General features: G+C 31.4%; 1 protein-coding gene across 35 annotated transcripts in view; it reads right to left on the bottom strand.

Annotated features, from left to right (window-relative positions):
- Window positions 1–1,606: 1,606 nt before the first annotated feature.
- The window catches only part of LOC118199724 (uncharacterized), a 203,476-nt gene continuing 180,572 nt past the window's right edge, over window positions 1,607–24,510 (bottom strand). For all 35 annotated transcript variants that reach the window (XM_085808940.1, XM_085808951.1, XM_085808945.1 and 32 more), the window contains 4 exons: window positions 18,811–18,861; window positions 13,956–14,003; window positions 10,274–10,316; window positions 1,607–3,480 (listed from right to left, as the gene is read on the bottom strand). In XM_085808940.1, the coding sequence (XP_085665066.1) occupies window positions 3,465–3,480; window positions 10,274–10,316; window positions 13,956–14,003; window positions 18,811–18,861 (158 nt within the window). In that variant the 3' untranslated portion in view covers window positions 1,607–3,464. The remainder of the gene's footprint in view (window positions 3,481–10,273; window positions 10,317–13,955; window positions 14,004–18,810; window positions 18,862–24,510) is intronic.

Below are 24,510 nucleotides of genomic sequence, written 5' to 3'. Positions count from 1 at the left end.
AAAAATCATATGTATTAGAATTTTGTAAATATACGTAAATACTTGAAAGTTATGTAAAAGTAGAATTTAGTCTAGAAGCATAAAATTTTAGATGCTAAAAGTAAATACTCGAAAGAAATGAATTCAAATTTAAGTATTAAACTGTAGATAAAATCATGCTTTAGAGCGAAAGCCTGCATGTCTAAAGATGAATGAGGGGGAATTTAAAATGAATGTGTTTTGTAGGGTTCTCCATCTACACTTGAATTTTAAGAATGTTAAACATAGCTGATCGAGTGTCAGTATGTCGATTTAGGTGTGTCTATTTGGTTGTTGGAATTCTAACAAATCATTGTGGTTAGGGGAAGTGTTGTAATACTAAAACACGAATATTCCCGTTTGACACCACACATGGTGGAGAACCAGGGTAAAGTTAAATTCATGTTTGAATACTTGAATGAATGTGAATTAAGCAGTTAATTAAGGAAAATAAAACGATCAAAAACAAAACTTTATCCAGTGTTAAGAAAGTGTAAATTATAATGTATTTAGAAGATACTGATACTTATTCCTTCCAGATGCTGGAAGGAAGAGAACAGATTGATTGCTGAAGTCCAGGAAAAATTCCTGTAAGAAGAGATGGTAAAATGATGTATCTACAGAAATTTATTCTAATTTTTGAGAAAACAGTTTGTTTTATGTAAACGAGGCTCTTCAGTTTTTAGTTCAGAATATGGAAACGTTTTCAACAGGTCGTTTCTAGGACCTGCTTCCAAGTTTACCAAATTCTGTCAGCGGCAAATGTAGGGTTTATATTTATTTTAACTAACATTTATTTTAAGTTTAAGCTATTTTTCCTGTCAAGCCTTTACTTTCCCCTGGAATTGCCAATGCCAGAGTATGTAAATTTTAGTAGAACGCGCAGAGTATTCAAATATTTAGCAGAAGTAATTTGAGTTAAATAGAAGGGAAACGAGTTTGTAGGTGTGCTTTCTTGATTCACGAGCGTGAAGGTTGCTAGTTAGAAATTTAAGAACCGCGCGTTTCGGCCTGTGAGCCTACTTCGGCAGTTAGTTGAATCTTTCAACTTCTTATTCAGAAAGTTTGCTGAAATCTCAGCTGTATCTTAGAACGCGGTTAAGTTAGTCACGTTTATAGAGCCTCGTAGGTAGTGACCTTGTTATTTATTCATCCTGATTATTTATTTTTAATTGTACTTTTCGATTTTTAGTTAGCCGCCGGGTCGGCGTAGTTTGTGAGCGTCAAGTGATCTCATTTGTAACTTCTAAAGTGGAATAAAAAGAGAGTTAAACCCTTCTTAAGAGTTTGTGTAATTTTCAGTTCATAGCAGTCACTACTACGGTTGCGGGCAAGTTGGGGCCACGCAACACCACAATACAATTCTAAATATACATTCTCCAAGTTATAGCAATATTAAGAATAAATCCTCCAAGTATTTTAAAAGCTGAAACCAGCGATGTGCAACATTTTTATGAGTGTGACTTCACTGAAGAATTATTTTGTTTTAGGGATTCCAGAATACCATTAAATACATATTTTAAAATGGGTTTAATATGGAATAATATGGAAGTATAAAAAGCAAACGAATAATCATATATTCAGAGTCTTAGTTTTCAAGGTACATTTAATGGAAACGTATATGTTACATAATATTTATCACGCGACATTTCATTTTAATATATTTAATAAAAACTACATTCAAAGACATATGCAGAGTCTTTTTCTAAAAGTACAATTTTTTTTTATTTATTTTTTATTTTTGCTTTTATAACTTTAGATTTTAATCTGGAATAAAATGGAAATCTAAAAATCAAAGGAATAATAATATATATTCAATTTGACAAAATTATGTTTAAAGATACACTTAATATAAATATGAAATTTTATAATATCTATTACACAACAATTAATTTCAATTTACTTAATAAAAATTCCAAATGGTACACTAACACTCAAAGACTTAAGCAAGTCTCTTTTCTAAACTACAGACCTACAGTTTTTTTTTCTTTTTTTCACTTTTTCATAACTACAGAATTTAATATGGAAATCTAAAAAGCAACGAATAATCAGATATTTCTAGGCGATTAAGAATAGGTTTAAAGATACATTTAATACAAACACACACATTACATAATATTTTTATGCCCCATTTCATTTTATTATACTTAATAAAATCTCCATATAGTACACTGTTATTAAAAGACTTATGCACAGTCTTTTTTTAACTACAAAACTGCAGACTCTTTTTTAACTACTGCATATTACGTATGTGATCAGATGATATTTTATATTAATATGCTGAATAAATCTCCAAATAGTATTAGGGAATTTAAAGACATATGTAGACGTTGTTTTTTACTACGTAACTATAGATGCGTTTTTTACTATAGAACTATGGACTTATTTAGCCCTTCAGCCATCAATGTTTTACATGGTTTTATATAAAATTTGTATTTAAAATTCGTAACTTTTAAAGGTTTATTATAAGGAGACATCAATGTAATGCAAAAGAAGATAAAGAAATATTTATTAGCTTCCAACTTATAGGAAACGAATATGTCTACTACAAAAGCATTATGTAATTATTTTACTTTTCAAGCTCATAGTTATAGCAATATTAATAATAAATTCTCCAAGTATTTTAAAAGCTGAAACCAGCGATGTGCATTATTTTTTATGGGTGTGACTTCACTAAAGAATTATTTTGTTTTAGGAATTCCAGAATACCATTAAATACATATTTTTAAATTGGTCTTTTTTACATTTTCCATTAGTAATTGCAGCTATCAATTAAAACTGTCAAACTTTTTATGTAGCTAAAACCAGTATGCAAAATTTATTGAAGTAAACAACGAAAACAACAGAATCTTGATGAATGCTTGTTAATCAAAACGAGTCATGACTCAAGGATTAGGGGAAATTTATTGAAGAAACAATCTGTTAGTTAATGCCCGTTCATCCAAACGAGTCATGACCTAACGAATGTACATCAGTTGCTTAAATAACATTAAAAATTAAAGCAGACTTTACTAAAATCTTTTGGAGAATTATTCTGCCTTTAAAATGGAGATTATAGAGTAATTTCTATTTTAGCATTATTCATTTATCAGACAGCTATTAAAACATTCATAATTTTTAATAGCTGTCTAACTATAACAAATGCAACACATGATATACATATATAGTTTGATGATATACACATGATGTATACATGATATGCAATAGTTTGATAATTAATGAAAATTCAACTTATATATATTATAAATTTTCTACCCATTTACTAAAAACTACAGCTAACATATTAAAAACACATGCACTTGAAACAACAACCAAAAAACTACAATGTAAAATCTTCATCCTAAAGTCGCAGCATATAAGTTGTCAATATACCAGCAGGTATTGTATACATTGGTCTGCAACAAGCAGCCTCTACTTCTTCACAGATTTAGATTCATCCAAAGTTTTTATGCCATAGGGAAACTGCAAAAAATTTCAAATAAATAAATTTCCATTAGCAATATCAATAACGGAAGATCATATTACATGAAAAAGCATGAAGAAACTAATCTCGTTACTGTAATATTCGTAAAACAAACAATTTTGAAAAGCTCACTACTTTTGAATGGAGAATGAGGTAAATGAATCATGTTTCTAGAACGTTTCAGTTAGATGTTAAACTAAATAGACAGACCCATAAAAAATTCACAGCTATAATAGGGCAGACTTATAAACACCAATGGTGATGTAATGTTGCCCCATAAAATCTTGATAGCTCCTGCTATATCTTTTTAGTTAAGCCTTATTTTTTAGCTTTCCTGAGTTCAAGCCCAAGTGGAGGCTTTATTGTAAAATCCAAGAAAGGAGTCGTCTGTTAAATTTATTTTGAATAATAAAGGGTATTCAACCCTTCGTAAGTTTACGCTTCTATCATTTTGAACTAAGCGATTATACGCTTACCAGTTCTCAACGTTCCAGACACATTGCAGTAACTTCTAGGTTTGGAATCTTACAACCGTTTAAGTTTCAAGCCAATAAGCCCTTGCGAACATTAACCAAACAAACTTTCATTCTTCTATACCTGCCATCTTCCGCCATTTCAAATATTATATAAAGATTCGTTCAATATTGTTCAAAGATTTAGAACTAGATATAAAATTTAAAGTACAGAAAATCACAATTTGAATGAACAGCTTCAGTCCTTCAAGAAAAGAAGCACACAGATTATTACGTAGTAATTCCCACAGTCTGAACATTGTATTGGTAAAACAATTTTAAAGAAAAGGTAATAAATAAAAATAAAGACTAAAACATGAAATTCTTATGGTTGTGGGATATTTTTATGAGGAATGCTTAGCTAACCTTTAGAGATGGCTTAGGATGAATAAGGGTGATTAAAGCAAGTTAACAAATCTTATCACACAATGGCAACTCTGATGTTCACATCATTTCAAATGTATAAACTGTTACTGATAAGTTCTGCGTACATGAAAAGACTGTAAATATGTCAATAGTTAAAAAATTAAAACTGTGCTACAAAGCAGCAGTTTAATCAGTTTATGAAACTATTAAATATGCCTGATTTATTGAAAAATTATTCATTAAGATAGTCTATCATGCAGGAGTTCGATCAGTATCAGTATGTACAGTTGATTATGGTAAAGTACAAGAGGGATATCTACCCTTGATCAATCCTCGAAACTTTAAAAAGGTCATTATGTGTAATATACCACCAGGAACAATGAGAAGGAAACAATCAAAGGTCATTATATATAATATACCACCAGGTGCATTTATTAATGAGAAGGAAACAGTCTTTTATTCATAAAGTGAAAAATTAAGTTATCTGTTCACCTATGGATGTTGAAATGATGAAAGAGCAAGAAAATTAAATCATGCGTTTTAGATAGTTATCTAATGACACATTTCAGAAGTCAAACAACAAAAATCAGCGTTACACTCACAAAATTTTCACAGGACTAGTTTCGATGGTTTTACCGAACCACCATCTTCAGCTGCAAAACCGCAAATGAACAAGATAGGAAATAATGATTAGATAAGATAAGAAAGCTTGGGCAAGAATAAGCAAGTGGCGCCATCTGTTGGTGAAACCAGAATTAAAACATAATTTCTTTAAAGGCCGAAGGCAAATTTGGATTGGAATTAGGATCGTTAACTAGAACAGAAAGATTTTTATGAATGTGAAATGCCTCTAGAAAATCCAGTTCTCCAATGGAAGATGTTTTTTGAATAATTTTGGCAGCAGAAAAACTGAAAGTGTGGTTTTCGGACCAACAATGTTGAGCAACAGAAGACTTCTGTGTTTCCTTTTTTCTAACATATGCCTCATGTTCCTTGACGCGAAATTTTAAGGCTCTCTTAGTTTGGCCAATGTAAATTAAACCACACTGGCAAGGAATCCTATAAATACCCCAGGAATTCATATCCGGAATGGGGTCCTTGAGTATGGAATTCGGAATTTTATTGATGGGAGAATAAACAACCCGAAAGTTAAATTTCTGCAAAATATGTGCAACTTTATAGCTAATTGATGGAAAGAAGGGAATGACAACAGAATTTTTATAATCTCCTAAAACAAGAGTGTGACTTTTAGTGTGTTGAGATGAGAATTTTTTAACTGCTTGATTAATAATGTTGGGTGGAAAGCCCCTGTCAATAGCTATTGCTTTTAAATACTTTAGTTCTTCATCAAGGGCTAGTTTGGAGGAGCAAACTTGAAGAGCACGGAAAACATAGGAATAAAATGAAGCTAACTTTTGTTTAGTCGGATGACATGATTTAAAGTATGGTGGAAGGCAAACCGATGAAGGTTTACGGTAAACCGCAGTACTGAAGTTGGATGTGTTACGTGTGACCAGAATGTCGAGAAACGGAAGAGAATTGCAAGTCTCAAGTTCAAAAGTGAACTGAATAGCAGGATCAATAGAATTCATTGTTGAAAGAACTTTATTTAAATCATCTTTATTACCTTCAAACAGAGTAAAAGTATCGTCTACGTAGCGGAACCATGCCGGGAAGTTTAAAGTTTCAAACAATTTTGATTCATAATAATGCATTGCTTGTAATATTTATTTTGGAAAACAAAATGTGTTTGTTTCAAACAGAGTTGAGTGAGAGAAATTAGCTCATCAATTTCGATGCAAGAGAAATGAAATTCGCGAAGTCTGGTTTCTAGACATCTTAATGCCCCCTCCACTGGGACATTGGTGAATAATGATTTTACATCAAAAGAAACCATGAGTAAATTACTAGGAGAAATGTTTTTAACTTTTTTTACAAACTCTATTGAATTTTTTATGGTGTAAATGTTATTGTCTAATAGAGTTGAAAATCTAGAAACTAAATAGATTTTTAACTCTATTAGACAATAACACTTACACCATAAAAAATTCAATAGAGTTTGTAAAAAAAGCTAAAAACAATTCTCCTAGTAATTTACTTATGGTTTCTTTTGATGTAAAATCATTATTCACCAATGTCCCAGTAGAGGGTGCATTAAGATGTCTAGAAACCAGACTTCGCGAATTTCATTTCTCTTGCATCGAAATTGATGAGCTAATTTCTCTCACTCAACTCTGTTTGAAACAAACACATTTTGTTTTCCAAAATAAATATTACAAGCAAACTGAGGGATTAGCCATGGGAAGCCCCCTCAGTCCCATCCTGGCTGATATCTACATGCATTATTATGAATCAAAATTGTTTGAAACTTTAAACTTCCCGGCATGGTTCCGCTACGTAGACGATACTTTTACTCTGTTTGAAGGTAATAAAGATGATTTAAATAAAGTTCTTTCAACAATGAATTCTATTGATCCTGCTATTCAGTTCACTTTTGAACTTGAGACTTGCAATTCTCTTCCGTTTCTCGACATTCTGGTCACACGTAACACATCCAACTTCAGTACTACGGTTTACCGTAAACCTTCATCGGTTTGCCTTCCACCACACTTTAAATCATGTCATCCGACTAAACAAAAGTTAGCTTCATTTTATTCCTATGTTTTCCGTGCTCTTCAAGTTTGCTCCTCCAAACTAGCCCTTGATGAAGAACTAAAGTATTTAAAAGGAATAGCTATTGACAGGGGCTTTCCACCCAACATTATTAATCAAGCAGTTAAAAAATTCTCATCTCAACACACTAAATGTCACACTCTTGTTTTAGGAGATTATAAAAATTCTGTTGTCATTCCCTTCTTTCCATCAATTAGCTATAAAGTTGCACATATTTTGCAGAAATTTAACTTTCGGGTTGTTTATTCTCCCATCAATAAAATTCCGAATTCCATACTCAAGGACCCCATTCCGGATATGAATTCCTGGGGTATTTATAGGATTCCTTGCCAGTGTGGTTTAATTTACATTGGCCAAACTAAGAGAGCCTTAAAATTTCGCGTCAAGGAACATGAGGCATATGTTAGAAAAAAGGAAACACAGAAGTCTTCTGTTGCTCAACATTGTTGGTCCGAAAACCACACTTTCAGATTTTCTGCTGCCAAAATTATTCAAAAAACATCTTCCATTGGAGAACTGGATTTTCTAGAGGCATTTCACATTCATAAAAATCTTTCTGTTCTAGTTAACGATCCTAATTCCAATCCAAATTTGCCTTCGGCCTTTAAAGAAATTATGTTTTAATTCTGGTTTCACCAACAGATGGCGCCACTTGCTTATTCTTGCCCAAGCTTTCTTATCTTATCTAATCATTATTTCCTATCTTGTTCATTTGCGGTTTTGCAGCTGAAGATGGTGGTTCGGTAAAACCATCGAAACTAGTCCTGTGAAAATTTTGTGAGTGTAACGCTGATTTTTGTTGTTTGACTTCTGAATTGGTGTTTGTTCGGCGCGTTATTGTGTCTTAATTAATGAGACATTTGTTATGGGAAATAAAAAAAGGCCAACGGTTAATCTCAAAACACATTGCACCAAAACTGGCTATTAATAATTTAATTTCATAATTGCAAAATTGGCCCCACCAGCGGCCGAGCAGATAAAGACTGTTGAATAACTGGTAGTTTGTCCTGGATTCGAACTTATGTGAACGGGCTGGTTACATGGTAGATTTTCGTAGTTTTTTTCGTGCGTGTATACCAGCCAGCTTTCTTTACAAGAAAAAAGCCCATAAAGACATTCCTTCCTTAGAACAGAGAACTCTCCTGTGCTTTGCCATATTAAAAAAAAAACCATTCCACATTATAAAAACGACTGTTAATTTACTTATACCTTAACGTAAATATTTACACGTTTATTATTAGATTTAAAGTTCTAAAAACACAGTTTGGAAACATATATTATTTCGTGGAATCTTTTTCATGTCTATCAATGCTACATGCAAACCATTTTATTAGTCATTTTCCATTAAGTCAACAGACACAGTAGATTATGAAAGATAATTTGAATTCTTTCTAATTTTGATTTTACTTCTTATTAAATAAAAAAATACGTTTGATTTTATTTAAGAAATAATAAATAACAAGTAAGGAAATAAAATGTTTTGATTATGAGAGAAAAATAACTTGATTTTATTTCTTATTAAATACTTATTTTACTTTAAGAAATAATAAATAATGAGAAAGAAAATGATTTTTTTACTATGAGACAAATATAACAAATATAGATTAGTTTTACTTTGATCATATATTTCTCATAATAATTAAAAAAACGTTTTGATTAAAAGCATATTTTTCAGCCTCATGAGCAGCCGCTTTAAGCTAGTTTTATTGCACTTAATATACATGCTTCACATTATCCTAAACATATTTTACATAAAGCATACAAACAATGTAATACTGTTTAAAAGATAATACATTACAAGATTAAATATTGTTAGCAGCTTAATTGAGACAGCACATTTCGTGATATTGTTAATAATTTATATGATAACTGGTATTTAAACTAAAAAAAATTACAGCTCATGATGATTGACGACTGAGCTCTTGATGATTGAGAAGTAGACTTTTAAGGAGAAACAGTTTGATTTTAAAGATAATTCACATTTGGCTGGATACTTGCTTCATAAGCCTTGCATATATTATATATTGCAAAATTCTCTAAAAGTAATTCAAAATTATTCTCAAAATTTTAATGTTAAAAAAATGTGAAAATTTTGCACTAATTTTAGTAAATTAATCCGAATGTGATATAATGTGCACTGTGGTATTAAAACCATAAATCACCATGACATTGTCTACCGACAAATCCTGAAAAGTAATAACTTTGACGCTTTGGCTTAGTTAATTATGGCAAAGCACATTAGGGCTATCTGCCTAAGGGAAGGGATGCCTTCGTGGAGGACTTTCCAAGGGTAGCTGGCTCGTATTACACAAGGAAAAAACCATGAATCGAACCCAGGTTGGAACTACCAGTGTTTAGCGATTTTACCGCTCAACAGTTGGTGGGCAAACAGTTTTGAGGAAAAATGAAGAACAAAATGCATGTGCATTTTCATCCTTCTTAATAAGGTTTTATTTCATTATTTAACATTAATATTTTAAATTATCCTCAAATGAGTTTCATTATTAACCACATTAATATTTTAAATTATCCTCAAATGAGTTTCATTATTAACCACATTAATATTTTAAATTATCCTCAAATGTGTTTTTAAAGAAGTTTCAAAATACCACTAAAAAGTTGATGATAACATGTAAATAATTAATGGTTTAGATATAATTAGAAATAATAGTTTTTGACTATGATACAAATATGACAGATATAGATTAGTTTCACTTCAAATAATTTGAAAATAGTATCTGTAAGAATGTAGTACTTTAAATATAATTCAATACTTATGAAATGCATAATTATAATATGAAATATATAATAACTAGGCTTTTGTGAATGTAAAATGATTGAAGAAGTTATGAAAGGATTTGCTGTACGCTTTCAGAACAAAGTATAAAAATTTGAAAATAATTTAACACCCACATAAAATCTGCATCAACAGCAAAATGAGTATGAGATTATTAAAATTCTGAAAGACTGTTAAAAAAATTTAACATACGAAAGTTCCCTTACATGGTTCATTTTGTAATCTGAATTTATACCTTTCAAAATAACTTGCTGTCACAAACCTTGCTGTTTTTCATAAGGGAAATCAATGATTTAAATCTACAACTTACATAAAGCAAGCCATTGCTGATGAATGTTAATGATGAATGTTAATCTCCACATGATATCACATATAAAGCAACAACTACAAAAAAAAAAGCATAAATAAAAATTAATAATTAAAAGAAAAGGAAATATTTCTTACCACTTTGTAAAAGGAGCTATCCTACGGCTAGTAAGGCCTAGCACTTAAAAAAAGTACAAGTGTATAAGTAAATTTTAGATTTTAAAGACACTAAATATTTTAAAACTTGAAAGAAAAACAGCTAAGACCAATTAATAGCAATTTTAAAATTATATTAAAGAACATATGAAAGACAAAAATGAATGAGTATTTCAGAACGTTTACTGATTACCAACTAGTGTTTAAAGACGGCTTTCTATAGACTATTAATTTAAAATACACTAAAGAAAATTAAAATCTGCAGTAATTGATGCTAAATACCCTAACAATTGCATGGAATAAAGCAACTCACTGAAATATTTAACACAGAAAATAACTATATTTTTACTTCATAACTTCCTTGAATTATAACTACTGCTTCTAAATTTAAAACTGTATTTAAGCAATATAAATCTAAAAGTGCTAGCGTTGGTGTACACAAAGTATTTACAGTATAATAATATGTTAACATGCCATCGAAAAATTTTAAAGTAAGTTTGTTTCGCTAAAAGTGAAATATGTTTGACATATCAATATACCACAAAATAATTCTAGCCAAACTTTCATTTCTCATTTAGAGCGAAATAGAGGCAAAACTGTAATACACCGCCTAAACTTCTAGCTATTTAACTGAAGGTTCAAAGTCTCTTGAAAAACTGGTAAATGGAAGGGAATTTCAGAAGTTTTTTTATTTAAAGCAGATAGAGGGAAATAGTTAATTACACCTACTGATTCGAAAAAATGGTAAACAGAAAACAGCAGTCTTAAAGAGCTTCAATTTGAAATTAATTAAAAAGAAATAATTCATGATTACCTTTCCATACTAAAACAACGCATACATAACATGCTTTCAGACAAGGGATTTAGAAATTTCCCTTTCCAATATTATTTTAGCAAAAAAATTATTATTAAGAAAACAGCTTTCGGAAACATAACCATATTCAAGCAATATTCAGTGAACTCTCCATAACGAAGAATTTGCATTATAGTATGCTACTTATAAAATACAATTCATGTTAAAATTATGCATATTTGATGGAAAACATGACAAAAATATGAGAATAAACATGAACATGGAACATGGAAATACTATGAATGCTAAAAACCAAATGAAAACTGCTAAAAACCAAATGAATTTTTTTCCTATCTGTACTATACAAATGAATGAAAAAATAGTGAATGAAGCGCTGTTTTGTAATTATACCAACTGTATAAAAGGATATGAGTTTTTAAATTTCAAATAAGATGCAGTTTACCAGTGTAGTAAAAATCTCAATTAAATTTTCGAAAATTAAACAACTTATTTTCTTGAGCAATAGCACTGTTGACAAATCTGCAAATGGATAATTTCAATGCAAATTTAACCCCACGTAGATGTAACTTGGTTTTTGGAGGTATAATTCCAAGTCTTAAAGCATGCGATGCATGCAGCACACTCCTACAAACTTAAAATTGGAAAAAAGGAATTATAATGACTAAATCGTATATCAAAACTCTTATTAAATATTTTCAATCACATAAGTCATCAATTTCAATCAAAGTCATAAACTTTATATATGAATTACGAGCCAATTAAAGAAGGAATTGTACAACATTCTTTATTTGAAGGGACAGTAATAAATGTATCGAAATATAAATTTTAAAAATTTATTTAGGTAGTTTTGATGATAAGTATATTTGCAATCTCGAAGCAATAGATTAAGAAATGATTTGTGGTGACATCTCTCGAATTAGCTATGGACCCTGGATTCGAGAACTTGAAATTCTTATTATTATTATAAGTGACATGTAAAGGAACTGAAATCCTATTTGAAATAATTGGATAAGATGTTACAGGAAAACGTTTTTCAGGTGAAAGAGAAGAAATTAAAGGTTTAGTTGCCATGGTAATTAAATTAGACAGGGTATTAATGGAAAAAAAGTTCCTAAAGTCAAAATTAAAAAATGCTAATGGGACCGTAACTTCACTAATAAACTCGGTTGCAAAGCAAAGCTTTTGGATAATGTTCCTTCTCATTCAAATGAAGAACTTTAAGGGGAAAATGAAGGCCATGTTACGGCTTGCAAATGTTACGGCTGTGGGTCAGCCTATGCATCAAGGGATTTTGGAGACTTTAAAGAGTTATTGCAAGAATTTTTGTCAGCTTAATTGATTCTATTAAGCGAGGAGAAGATATGATTCAAAATTTGCGAAGTTTGACTTTTAAGGACGTTGCCTATTACGCAGTTCAGTCGAGGAAAAGTACCACCTCAACAACAATTTAAAATCTGAAAAGTTGTACTAGGTGAAGGGTACGAACAGGAAGAAGAACCTTCAGAAAGTGTTGAACATGAGACAGTTGATCAAGAAAACATATTGTCTGCATTAAAAAAAGGTGCCTGGATGTGGGAAATAATAGTGGTGGACTTGAATGAATGGTTTTCTCAAGATGACTAATATGATGTTGAAAGAGAAAGATACAGAAGATAATGAAGATGAAATAGTGATAGCAAAAAATGTGGATAGAATTTCTCAAACTGAAGGACACAAATCCCTGGAGATTGAGTTTTAAAATACGAGAAGAAGCTAGTAGAAACTTCATCGACGAAGCCAATTAACAAAACAAAAGCCAATTAACAACTTTTTAAATCAGGTTTCATTGTTCATTGAAGTATATACAGTACAAATTTGTAGTTTATTCAGTTTACTAGTATGTAACGTTTGAAATAATGAATATATGAATATAATATTTCGTCACTTTTAAGTGTCCGAAATGGAATGGGTATTGAAATATGTGAAATGTGAAACTGTAAAATGTATGAGAAGCAAATATTCGAAACACCTTATTCTTAAAATGAATTTGAATTTAAGAGCTTTCTGAATGTACAGAAATTAACTTTTAATTTTCCTGAAATTTTGTTTAATAAACTTAGTACTAGTCCCGCGAATTATTTGAGTTGAACAATCTGTATTTTCCAATTCAGATAGGAAATAAACTTAAGATGGAGAGAAAATTTAAATACGTTATAATGCAAATTGGTTTTCGAAAAATAATAAAACATGTTTAAATAAACCAGTAAATATGTCTGAATTTTATTTTAAATAAACCTGAATTTCAGAACATAAAGGAAGAAAACAAGGGAGTTCAAATAAAAATGAGATACATCAAATACAGATCAAATTCAATTAACATTACTGAGCTAAATTTTTAAATGCTAATTAAAAAAAGCTGTTTATGCTATTTTTACAAAACTCGGACCAATAATATGAGGCATAGACTGAATAAATGGAGATGCCATTTCAGAAAGTTCGATTTCTACCAAAATACTTTGTTAGAACAGTGCTAAATAGATACATAAGTACATCCTTATTTGCAATTTGAAACACAAAAAATAAAAGTTTAATTTCTTCGATCGACCCACTAAAACAGGAGATAGAACTGCCCCCTTTTTTATCCTGAATCACTATACATTTTCCAAATTATAAATGACACATTGTGAAAAAATACCAGTTAATACGAAAATTTTAATACTAACAGACTCACTATATGTCTCCTATAACTAAACTATAACTGGAACACGGTGTAAAATACCATATAATATGTAGATTTTAATACCAGCAATCTCAATTCTTAAGATAAATTTTCCTGTAAGTATACTACTATTATTGATATAAAATACTTACTGTAGGATAGCAGATCTATATCCTGTATTTTAATTTCACCAGCTACACCTAAAAATAGAAACAAAAATAAGAATACAGAACCCGTAAATAGTTAGAGTTTAAAACATTTCATATACTGGATCTAGCAGAATAATCTCACTGGTTTTAATTTGGCTTTCATATGCTACCTTTGTAGAGACTCTTAAATGTTACCCTTATTTGAGCAACACAAGGGTTGCATTAACAGTTTGTCTACTTGAATACAGCAAAGTAAAGAAGCGATAATTCCATGGAAACAAATTAACCTTTTGAATAACATGATTATGTTTATAGAGTTAAGAAATTTGTTGTTAATTGATTGATGTTACATTGTTCTTTGAAATAATTTATTCACTTGTATTTCAATGTTCTAAATCATAGTAAATGGAAGAATATGAAAACTAAAAATTTGTATTAAGTAATTACACCAAATTTGCTGATAAACATTGCTTAAACAGATCTTTTCACGTGCAGATCCGAAATGCTGCAATAATCTGAGGGTTAGAAAAAATTAATTTATTTAAATAATAAATTTTTTAATTCCAATTATTAAAATGTATGCCCTGATTGCTTGCCATTATCAGGACAGAAACCATGAAGTTTTACAATTTTTGTTCAACATCTTGAATGTTCATTTATGAATTTTCTTTCAAACAAATTTTAACTTTACTTATAATTACTTTTCTATTGCTGGTTGGTAATTTATTTAAATACGACAAAGCACACAAATTCTATTTGTCTAAGAGAAGGGATATCCTCGTGCAGAATGTGCAAAGGAAACTGGTTCATATTTACATTGCACATAGGGAAGTCAATCGAATCAACCATGTAAACAGTTCATTCACAGTGATCTGAATTCAGGTTGAATTTCCAACATTCAATGACTTATCTATTCAGCCACTTGCCCATTTTCGTTTCCCTTATGGCGAAAGCATGGTATGCTTTGTGGAAGGACGCATGCTCACTATAACATGCATTGGTATATAGTATATATATGTTACGTCGTTTTCCACAGCCGAGAATAAACAACCTTGGAAATCACCTTTGAAGTTCCAACATGACACAGGTATAACAAGTAGGGGGGAAAAAACTAAATCAATGGCATTATTTTACACATCTTCCAATAACTATTTTCTTTGAGGATACTTGAAAACGTAAGTTCTTATACAGAGGATGATATGATATGAGGGACGCAGCCTGACTAAGGCCATCTTGATGGGAGAAGGCCGAAGCTAACGTTTGGTGACGTCACAGCTAAGGGCAATCAGCCAAACTGATATTGAGGTCAGGGCGCTTTCTTTTTCCCGGTAGTATATGAGAAAAAAATATATTCTTCTCTTCCTATAATCAGTATTTAAAAACAAATACCTGAAGAATGGATTACTAATCTTTTACGCTTAGACAACGGGACTGTATCTTAGGGGAGTTTCTCAAATAATATTTTTGCTTGCTAATCAATAGCATGCTTTACAATACTATATCTTTTGTTACATACCATTATATGCAGTTTAATAGCATTAAACACTGCAAACTCAAATAGTTTTAAACTAAAATTAAAATGAATATTATATCAAATTTTTAACCACGGTGTGACTAGTATTCAAAACTAAATATTTTCTCTTATTTCCAAGCAATACAAGAAATTATGTTTTTGCTGCCTCATATAAAAAACCGTACCCAGAAATTCGAGAGCTGCAAATATTAATATTCCACGTTAAGTCAAAAGGATTGACATTCAAGAGAGAGTTATGCATTTCTTAGATATAAGATTTATCAATATTTAGATTTAATTGTTAATAGCATAATTTTAAGATAAAAATATACTACTTTTAAATTAATCTGGGAACATGGCGATATAAATGCATTCCATTTCTTCATTATTTGATTTACACATAGATTTCGACATATTGATTCTTTTTGCATTTGTTATGCATAGACACATATAGAAAGATGTTCAATGTAAAAATTTGTAGCAATTAAAAAATACTCATTTTCATAACCAAACATGTGTTTCATAAATTTAAATACCCACCAAAATGTCTTCAACAAGATACCCCAAATTATTAATATTAAATTAATGTATTAATAAGGATTGATTTTTCAATTTCTGGGATTTTTTTTTTTTGTTTTTTGTTTTTTAAAACGATCATTGTCATCGAAAATTTGAATAATTGGTTTATTGAACAAAAGGAAACCTTACAGTGCTACAACAGTGTTTACATCAAAATATTTAACTGCAGTAGAAACATTTTGCATTTCTAAAGAGATTGAATATAATACTTTTTCTCGAAAGTGCTTGAGCTATTTGTATAGAAGGGTGCTGCTCTATGATGTATAATTTTTTTTCAAATGGAATAGACTTGCATAATACAGCTTATTATCTGTATCATTAAAAGATGGTTTGATTAGTTTCAGTTTGGTTCAACGTATTATTCTTTATACATTTCAGTAAATAAAATAAATCAAATAGTAAAAAAAAATATTTTTTCCCAAATAAAATTCATTTTCAATAACAGACACCATATAACCATTGCATAGCATTTATAGTTAACTTAGTTGTTGTCGGAAATTATGGAAACAATCTCGAAGCCACAATCATGAAAAAATTTTAACACCTGTAATGTCTGAACTTTTTTTAAATGAAAAGTACATGAGAAATTTATTGGATTGTTATAATATTTAATATGAGTGTTACGGCATATGTAATAAATATAATTAGAACATGAATAAAAATGGGGGGAGGGAATCTCTTTATCATAAAAGTGTTTGTTTTGTAACACGAACTAACTTTTAAGAAGTACGGGTCAAACACAATTAATTAAAGGAAAACATCAAACAAACATAAAGTGAGATAGAAAATAAACTTCACTTTCGATACATCTTACTAAAAGTTAAATTTACTATAGTTGATGTTATATAACTTCTAGCTTAATCGTACGCTCTGTTTACGCTCATAGTGTCTGAAGATGGCCTTAGTACTATTGCCTTCGCTCGTGACGTCACATCAAAAGAGAACCCCTTTGGATTCGGCCTTCTTCCATCAAGATGGCCTTGGCCCGACCCTCCTGGCAGACTTTTCGTCGCCCTGTGGCCTTTTTGCGGGCAGAGGATATAGATATCTGAGGAACTGAAAACTATCATTCATTCTCAGACGGTTGCAACATCAAGCAGGAAAAATACAAAATTACTGGCTGAGGCTTGTTAAGTGTACAACTTATGAAAGCGACAATTTCAACGATGCAACCTTTAAAATATAATGATGAAAAAATGGGAAGCATTGCTCTGTAGGACGGTAAAATAAAATTTGAAATATTTCTTACCATTTACTTTTTATTGCTTTTTTAAATTGGGAAGGTCTTTCTGCCAGACCCAATATCATAATTAAAAACTGCTGCACATAAATAGCAAATGACTCATAAAAAACAAAAATTCATTTTTTGTTGATTATTCCTTAATATGCAAATTGTTTCAATACACAAATGAAATCTGAAATAATTTCATCATTCTGACATCAATACAAAGTTATCAGAACAGGTTAGATCTATTTTATGTATGTTACATTCCTTACTTACTCCTAAAACTAAAAGTAAGAAAAATAAAATCTGAAATAATAAACATTTAAATTGTGTCATGTATTGTCACTACCTATTACCCCTATAAAAATATAAAATGCCAAAAATGAAACAAAAGCATTTACTTTTTGTTGACTATTATTAAACAAGTAATTTTTTATTATAAACATGTAATCTAAAGTATTTTCATTATATGAATATCATGAACACAGAGTTATCCTGCCCATAAGTTGCCAATTTAAGAATTTCCGAATATTTCACAATTTTTACAAATAATTATACTATATTAGCTAATGCCTATAATTTCCATACAAGTTGTAACTTATGCCAGAACTATGACACCCATGCGTTTTTATCGGTGATAACTTGCCTGAAAGTACTTGATTAGCTGTTGCAGCTATATACTATTGCATAGGACTTCTGTTAATTCCATATTTGATGTTCTATTATTCTCCGTTAGTAAATTAAAAAAAAAATTTAAGAACTTATGTTTTAAAATTTTCTCATTTACGACTATCTGGGTAATTCAAAACATTTTATTTACTTTTGGGAAAAGATTTTCCTTAGTAAAGTGCAAAAATCAAAAACGGGAATTTGTATGATCTGCTAGGAGACTGGGAGACGTGATGAAAAACCGGTAGAGGTGGCAGCAATGAAATTATGCACCCCTCAATAAAACCATGCCATGAAAATGTAATATTTATATGTACAAATAAACTATTAGGAATAAAAGAGAATTGGTTTGAAAGAAACACATCATATTAATCATTGTAATTACATCATCAGGTGTGTTTATTTTCTTACTTTGTTGGTTATACATGGTCGCAAAAGGAGACATACTTAATGTCAACTTGTGATAAACAGTGCCATGTAGACGACAGGTATCAGTTAATATGTAACTGCATATTCAGTGTAGAAATCATTCAACCATAGATTTAGTGAGGCACATTAATGTATTTTTATACATAAATACAGTAGCATAAAGGCTTACACTGTACTGAATTAAAAAATTTTCGCTCCCAGTTATGTTTAATGTCAGAGTCATTATTATTACATTATTATTACATTGCATCAAGTCACATATAAACTTGCTGCGTAATGGGCCTAACCACTCCTAAATGATTCAGAGTGCAGTAAGTCTGGACATACCAACTTTCTCTGAAGTATTAAATGGGAAATTCAGAATCAAATGTCTACACAAATCAAAAGTCAAAAACTATATTACACAGTAACTACTTATAGAAATAAACATAGAAATTTCTTACCTATTGGCTCGAGAACATAACTCAGCTTGTACTTTTTGTGTCTGGGATATACTGAAAAACAAATAGAAATTTCACATAAGAAAAAGAATTTAATTTCTGATTGCATTTAACATTCTACTATGAATATTGTTACGGATTTGGTATTTAAATAGCTATTGTTAGTAGACTTATAAATAAAATTGTTTTATTCTCCGTGCAGTGCAGCGCGTGACGAATATTGAAAGAAAGCTAAGACAGAAAATTAAAATACAAGAGCGCGTATATTTAACATTTAATAAATAAATAAATATGTCTTTTTGATTTCGAGAAAGTGCTGGAAAATTCTCGCGCATTTAAAAGGCTTATATAAGCGACATGAAAACCGCTCAGTTCGTAGTTACTTAGTTTGTTGTTGTTTTAAGAGTTTGCTTGGAAAACTTATTGACTGTAGCGAATTCGCGGATTAGCTTTCTCTAGCTGTTTTGAATGAAGTTCTGTTCAACGTTTGTGTAGTTAAAAGATAACTACTGTGAGATATTGTAATACTGAAAGAATATCTGAGGAAATTTAAGCCTTTTGTTTTATTTGTGATAATAATACATTTTGTTCATTTTTCATCGGACTTGTGCATTCAATTCCTAACGAACCCCTGCGCACGCAACAATATGTTAAAGCATCAAGGGCAGAATGAAAGCAAAATAATGCTACCAAACTGCAATCCTGAAACAATTATTAAAGTAAGCAACATCACTGACATAAAAGAGATTCTTATATGGACAAATGATCGAACGACACATATGGCCACATATAGATAGCTAGTAAAATAAAATTAATTACTCACTCGTCCTTATTTAAATGCTTAACACAAACTAAAAATTTCGACAAAAGTCTATGAAATATTTCTACGTGACAGATTTATAAAAAATGCAACATCAAAATCGCTGTGTTTCAGGATCTAGTAGCACAGATGCATTTTTACTTCCCTCAGTCCCTTCAAGTCACTCATACATACGCACACACACACACACACACACACACATCACGCAAATATATATATATAAAACAAACCCCCAAAATAAAGAAAATAAGGGAGAAAAAATAATTCCAGAAAATCCATTGTTACTTATAATGGATGAACTGCAATGTGTTCCATATTTCTCATACCTGCATATATTAAAATGAAAATAAATGTACTCAGAACCCCCTAAAATGCCTTACTGGAAGATGCAAGACTATTAGTGCGTTACTAGTCAATTGCTAACCTAGACATACTAACAACTGCAGACTTATATGCAGATTAATGCAGTTATTTATCATTATTGTCTATATATGCATCCATATTGGTCATGATTGTCCATTTGTAGCATTAAAAGTTGGGTTTCTAAGACTTTCAGTGCAAAGTTTTATGCCAAGTATATACAGCTAAAAGCATATTGTGAATCAGTATTTAAACTGAACCTTGAAGCAACACTTAATAAAGTAAATAGCCTTTATTTAGACTTTTCAGGCAATGTGAGTAACACAATGGATAAGCCATACGGGTTGCCTTGCACACAGTACAATTTCATACAGTCGTTTGGCAGAGGTAACTAATCTATTTGTTACCTATTCTCTATAATAAGGACTACCATTAGGGCAGTCGCTGTATGTAGTAATAGCCCAATCTGAACGACTAGTAAACGATTCTGACGACTTAATGCTAAGGACATACTTCCATTCTCTAAAGTGAAGCTTTGTGAAATAAGTAAATCTATAAAAATGCCTTATTAAGACTGAGCTTTCAGTTTACCAGCAATACACCATGCATAATAGTATTTACCTACATAGCGACCTAGACATACTTAACAATATTTATACATCTCCTAGCACATAAATTTACTTAAAGCCAGAAAATATAGGAATGTTGATTAATTTTCATATCTTATTTGCATATCCTTTTTGTTAACAGAGGCCACAGCTACATTTTTCCATTTTCCAGATCTCTGAAGTCTACTTTCATGAAAATTTTAATTGATAACTGTGTTCAGAAGACAAACAACAAAAATCAGCGTTATATTTACAAAATTTCCACAGGACTAGTTTCGATGGTTTTACCGAACCACCATCCTCAGCTGCAAAACCGAAAATTAATGATTCATTTGCGGTTTTGCAGCTGAGGATGGTGGTTCGGTAAAACCATCGAAACTAGTCCTGTGGAAATTTTGTAAATATAACGCTGATTTTTGTTGTTTGTCTTCTGAATTAGCATTTATTCGGCGTGTTATTGTGTCTTAATGATAACTGTGTCTTTCAATAATATTTTCCGAATGATAGTTAGTTTTGCACACTACTGTAAATCGTTGTTCAGCAATATGCTTCCAACTTAAATCATTGTCTGCAATATTCAATAGCTATTCTTTACTGGTGCTCAGAAGGAGAGAAAAATAAAAGGTAGTTATTAAAGGCAAATTAAGTTATTATTCCAGGAAAAAATATATGTAGCAAACGTACGCAAAAAAGGAAAAAATAATGAAAGATAGTTATTAAAATCAAATTAAGCTTTTATTTCAGGACAAAAATGTACGTAATAACCGTACATAAACATTAAGATATATTACTTAGTTTACAACCTAATTAATGCTAAAACTTTCCTGCATAAGCCAAATCTTTAGCATTTTACTATATCCAAAAATTCTAGAAACTATAATAGATAGCAGACATAAGTTTAGTCCTTGTTTCAGTGTAAACAGCAAAAATTCTTTTACCACTCTGTATTGCTTAAGAAAATTACAACAGCATCTTCCAGTTTTATAGTTTAACTCTGATGGGTTTCAATCTGCACTGGTTTTTAAACTTTTAACATTTTTAATCGTGAACTGCAAAACTGTGATTGAAGTTTACGATTTATAACATCAGTACCTAACAAAAGTACGTACGCAAAGTAAAACTGGAAATACATATTTAAAAATAATATCAAATGAAATGCATTTTAGGACAGTAACATATGTGATTTTAGCGGGTAAAATCATTTCACTGTTGTATAGAAAGTTATCAAATGTGTAATCACATATTTGGCAGAAATAACTTCTGATAAAATTTCTTGTTTCATCTAAAAGTTTTGTTTTTAATGCACTACTTTCTTAAGTGTAATTACTGTTATCAAATCTTCATAATTTTCTAGTATTGCAATCATTCTAGTATTGCATCTTATCATTCTAGTATTGAAATAATCCGCATAATATGAAACAGAATTGATGTTTCATTTTAAAGGTAATCAGTCTATAGAAACACCGAGAATTTTCAGACGTAAGAAATCCTGGTTTCGGGCATAAATAGCGAAATATTAAATAAAACTATATATATATATATATATATATATATATATATATATATATATATAAAGACGCGAGTTAGATAAAATCGGATGAAATACGCTATGAATCGGTTTGGTGGCAGTATGGTTGAAAAACGAATTCTACACCTAAAGCGGGAGAGATGACACCTATGCAGAAGTAGAAGAGTTATTAGGTACTTATCGGAATATAGCAGAGCAGGAACATCAAAAATTAGTTTGTCGGAGCAGTAAACATAAAAAATCAGTACTATCCCCGTCGGAATACGAATTCCGGTCCTCCCGATTGCCAGCCGGACGTGCTTCTAATTACACCACGAAAGCACGTATTAAAGAAAAAAAAAGAACCTGCCTAAAAGATAGCATGTAATAAGATCTTTCGCCCAACGACTCGTACGTCTGTGGCCAGTACCACTGCCTCATCCAACATCGAAGTGATCAATGAAATCACAAATACAGTTTTCCCTGATGATGATCAGGATCACTTAGCAGAGCAGCAGAAAGCGAGAAAGACCTATAACATGAAATTTCATTAAATTTCCAGAAGAGAGGAACCACCTCCTACGGAAGCACAATGGATAACGTTGTCCATATCCTGGCACCCCCAAAAGTTTCAAGCTTGGACGGTATTGATAACATTATAATTAGGGAGATCCACCGGGAATTATCAGAGTTACTCTTCGTATATATTTTAGCTTGCTGGAAACAACAGCACTTCTATAAAAAATGAAGTTGCAAGAAGTGCGTTATTTCTCAAATCTGGCAAAGCTCTGGCAGATCCTTCTTTTTAGAGGCCGGTCTGCCTGCTGTCAGTATAAGAGGCTGGAAAGTGTAATTCTTCTTTTTGCACAGGACCGGGGTCCTCTACCTCAACTAATATAGATTCAGTAGACAACTCAACCGAGCATGCCATAAAAGACCTAATGACCACTATACAACCGAACAAGGAAAACAACTTGCACTCAAAGAGATGACCGACCTCAAAGATTTACCGACCTCAAAGAGCCTTTGACTCTCTTTTTTGCCCATATTTAATACAACTGCAGACCCATATCGTCTACTCAGCAGCCATTATTACCATCCTCCGCTCGTACTTTAAGAATCGAAGTATACAAGTAACATCATAAAGTGGCATCTATGCCAAAAATGTCTCTAGAGAGTGTCCGAGGGATCCCGCCTAGGACAACCCTGTTGAACCTGTAAAATTCGGCATGCCATCAATTCTCACAGCGTAGATTATGCTCGAATTATAGCCTATACGGATGATTTTATGCTAGTTGTAGTAGGAAAAAGCAAACTCGAAATGACAGCGCAGTACTGTCTCGATCTCTTCTCCCACTGAATTGCAGCACACAAGCTTTAGATCTCAGCACAGAAAACTGAAGCGTTACTCATAGGACCCAGAAGACAGCTTAGACGTAACTCAAGTGTCAATCTACCTCGGATACTGGTACAATGTCTCTCCCAGTTGAAATACCTTAGGCTAACACTCGACAGCAGACTTTCCTGGATGTAACGTGAGGAACTTAGAGACTTGAATTAGTATTCTAAGCAATAACATGAGATACATGTCTTCACTTAAATGGGGTTTCTCGTCTAAGCTGTTTGTTAAAATTTCGCATGGCACCATTACAGAAAGAGTAATCATATATGGTCGGTAATCTGATGTTACCTCTCACACGAAACGATCTCCTCTCTCAACTCTCAATTCAGAGACAGCAGCTACTTTAAATATACAGGGCCTAAAGCAGCACCTCCACGCTAGTCCAACAACAGCTGGCAGGAATTACTCTCCTAGATTTTATAGTTGAAAGGAAGGCAACTATCGCAAGGGTGACCAAGCTGAGTCTAACACTCTGGGGTCATAGCTATCACCACTTGGACTAGAGAAGCAACACATCTGAAAAAGCTTTAACATCTCTGACTTTAATCTTTTAATATTTCCGATGACACCAACATAAACGGTGAACTAATTCAAAGTAGCAATAATCGCCTTTTCACACATGGCTTCAAAACGGAAAGAGGCACAGGCAGCGCTTTTTGTAAACTAGAAAATGGTGCTGTAATCTTTGAGTGGAACAGAAAACTAGGTTTGAACAATTGGGTACAACAAGCAGAACTGGTGGTTATCAGCACTGTTCTTAGTTATACTAACACATTTCAGCAAAAGAAATTTACCATCCTCAGTGACTCAGGGGTCATGTCTAGTAGCAATGGCAGGGAAAAAACAGTAAGAGTCTTTTGATATATCGAATTCAAAAACAAACCGCGGATTACCTGCCCTAGCAAGCAGGAAATGGCACGGAATTATTAGAACAGCCTACTAAACCTCCTTGGTCTCAAGTTAAAAGAATAAGTTTCATTAATGTATATGGTCATAGACAGTACAC

This window comes from Stegodyphus dumicola, chromosome X2 (genome assembly GCF_044657685.1).
Source record: "Stegodyphus dumicola isolate Sdum_Otavi_A_Nest chromosome X2, ASM4465768v1".
Lineage (NCBI taxonomy): Eukaryota > Metazoa > Arthropoda > Arachnida > Araneae > Eresidae > Stegodyphus > Stegodyphus dumicola.
This window is presented reverse-complemented; position numbering and strand designations above follow the sequence as displayed.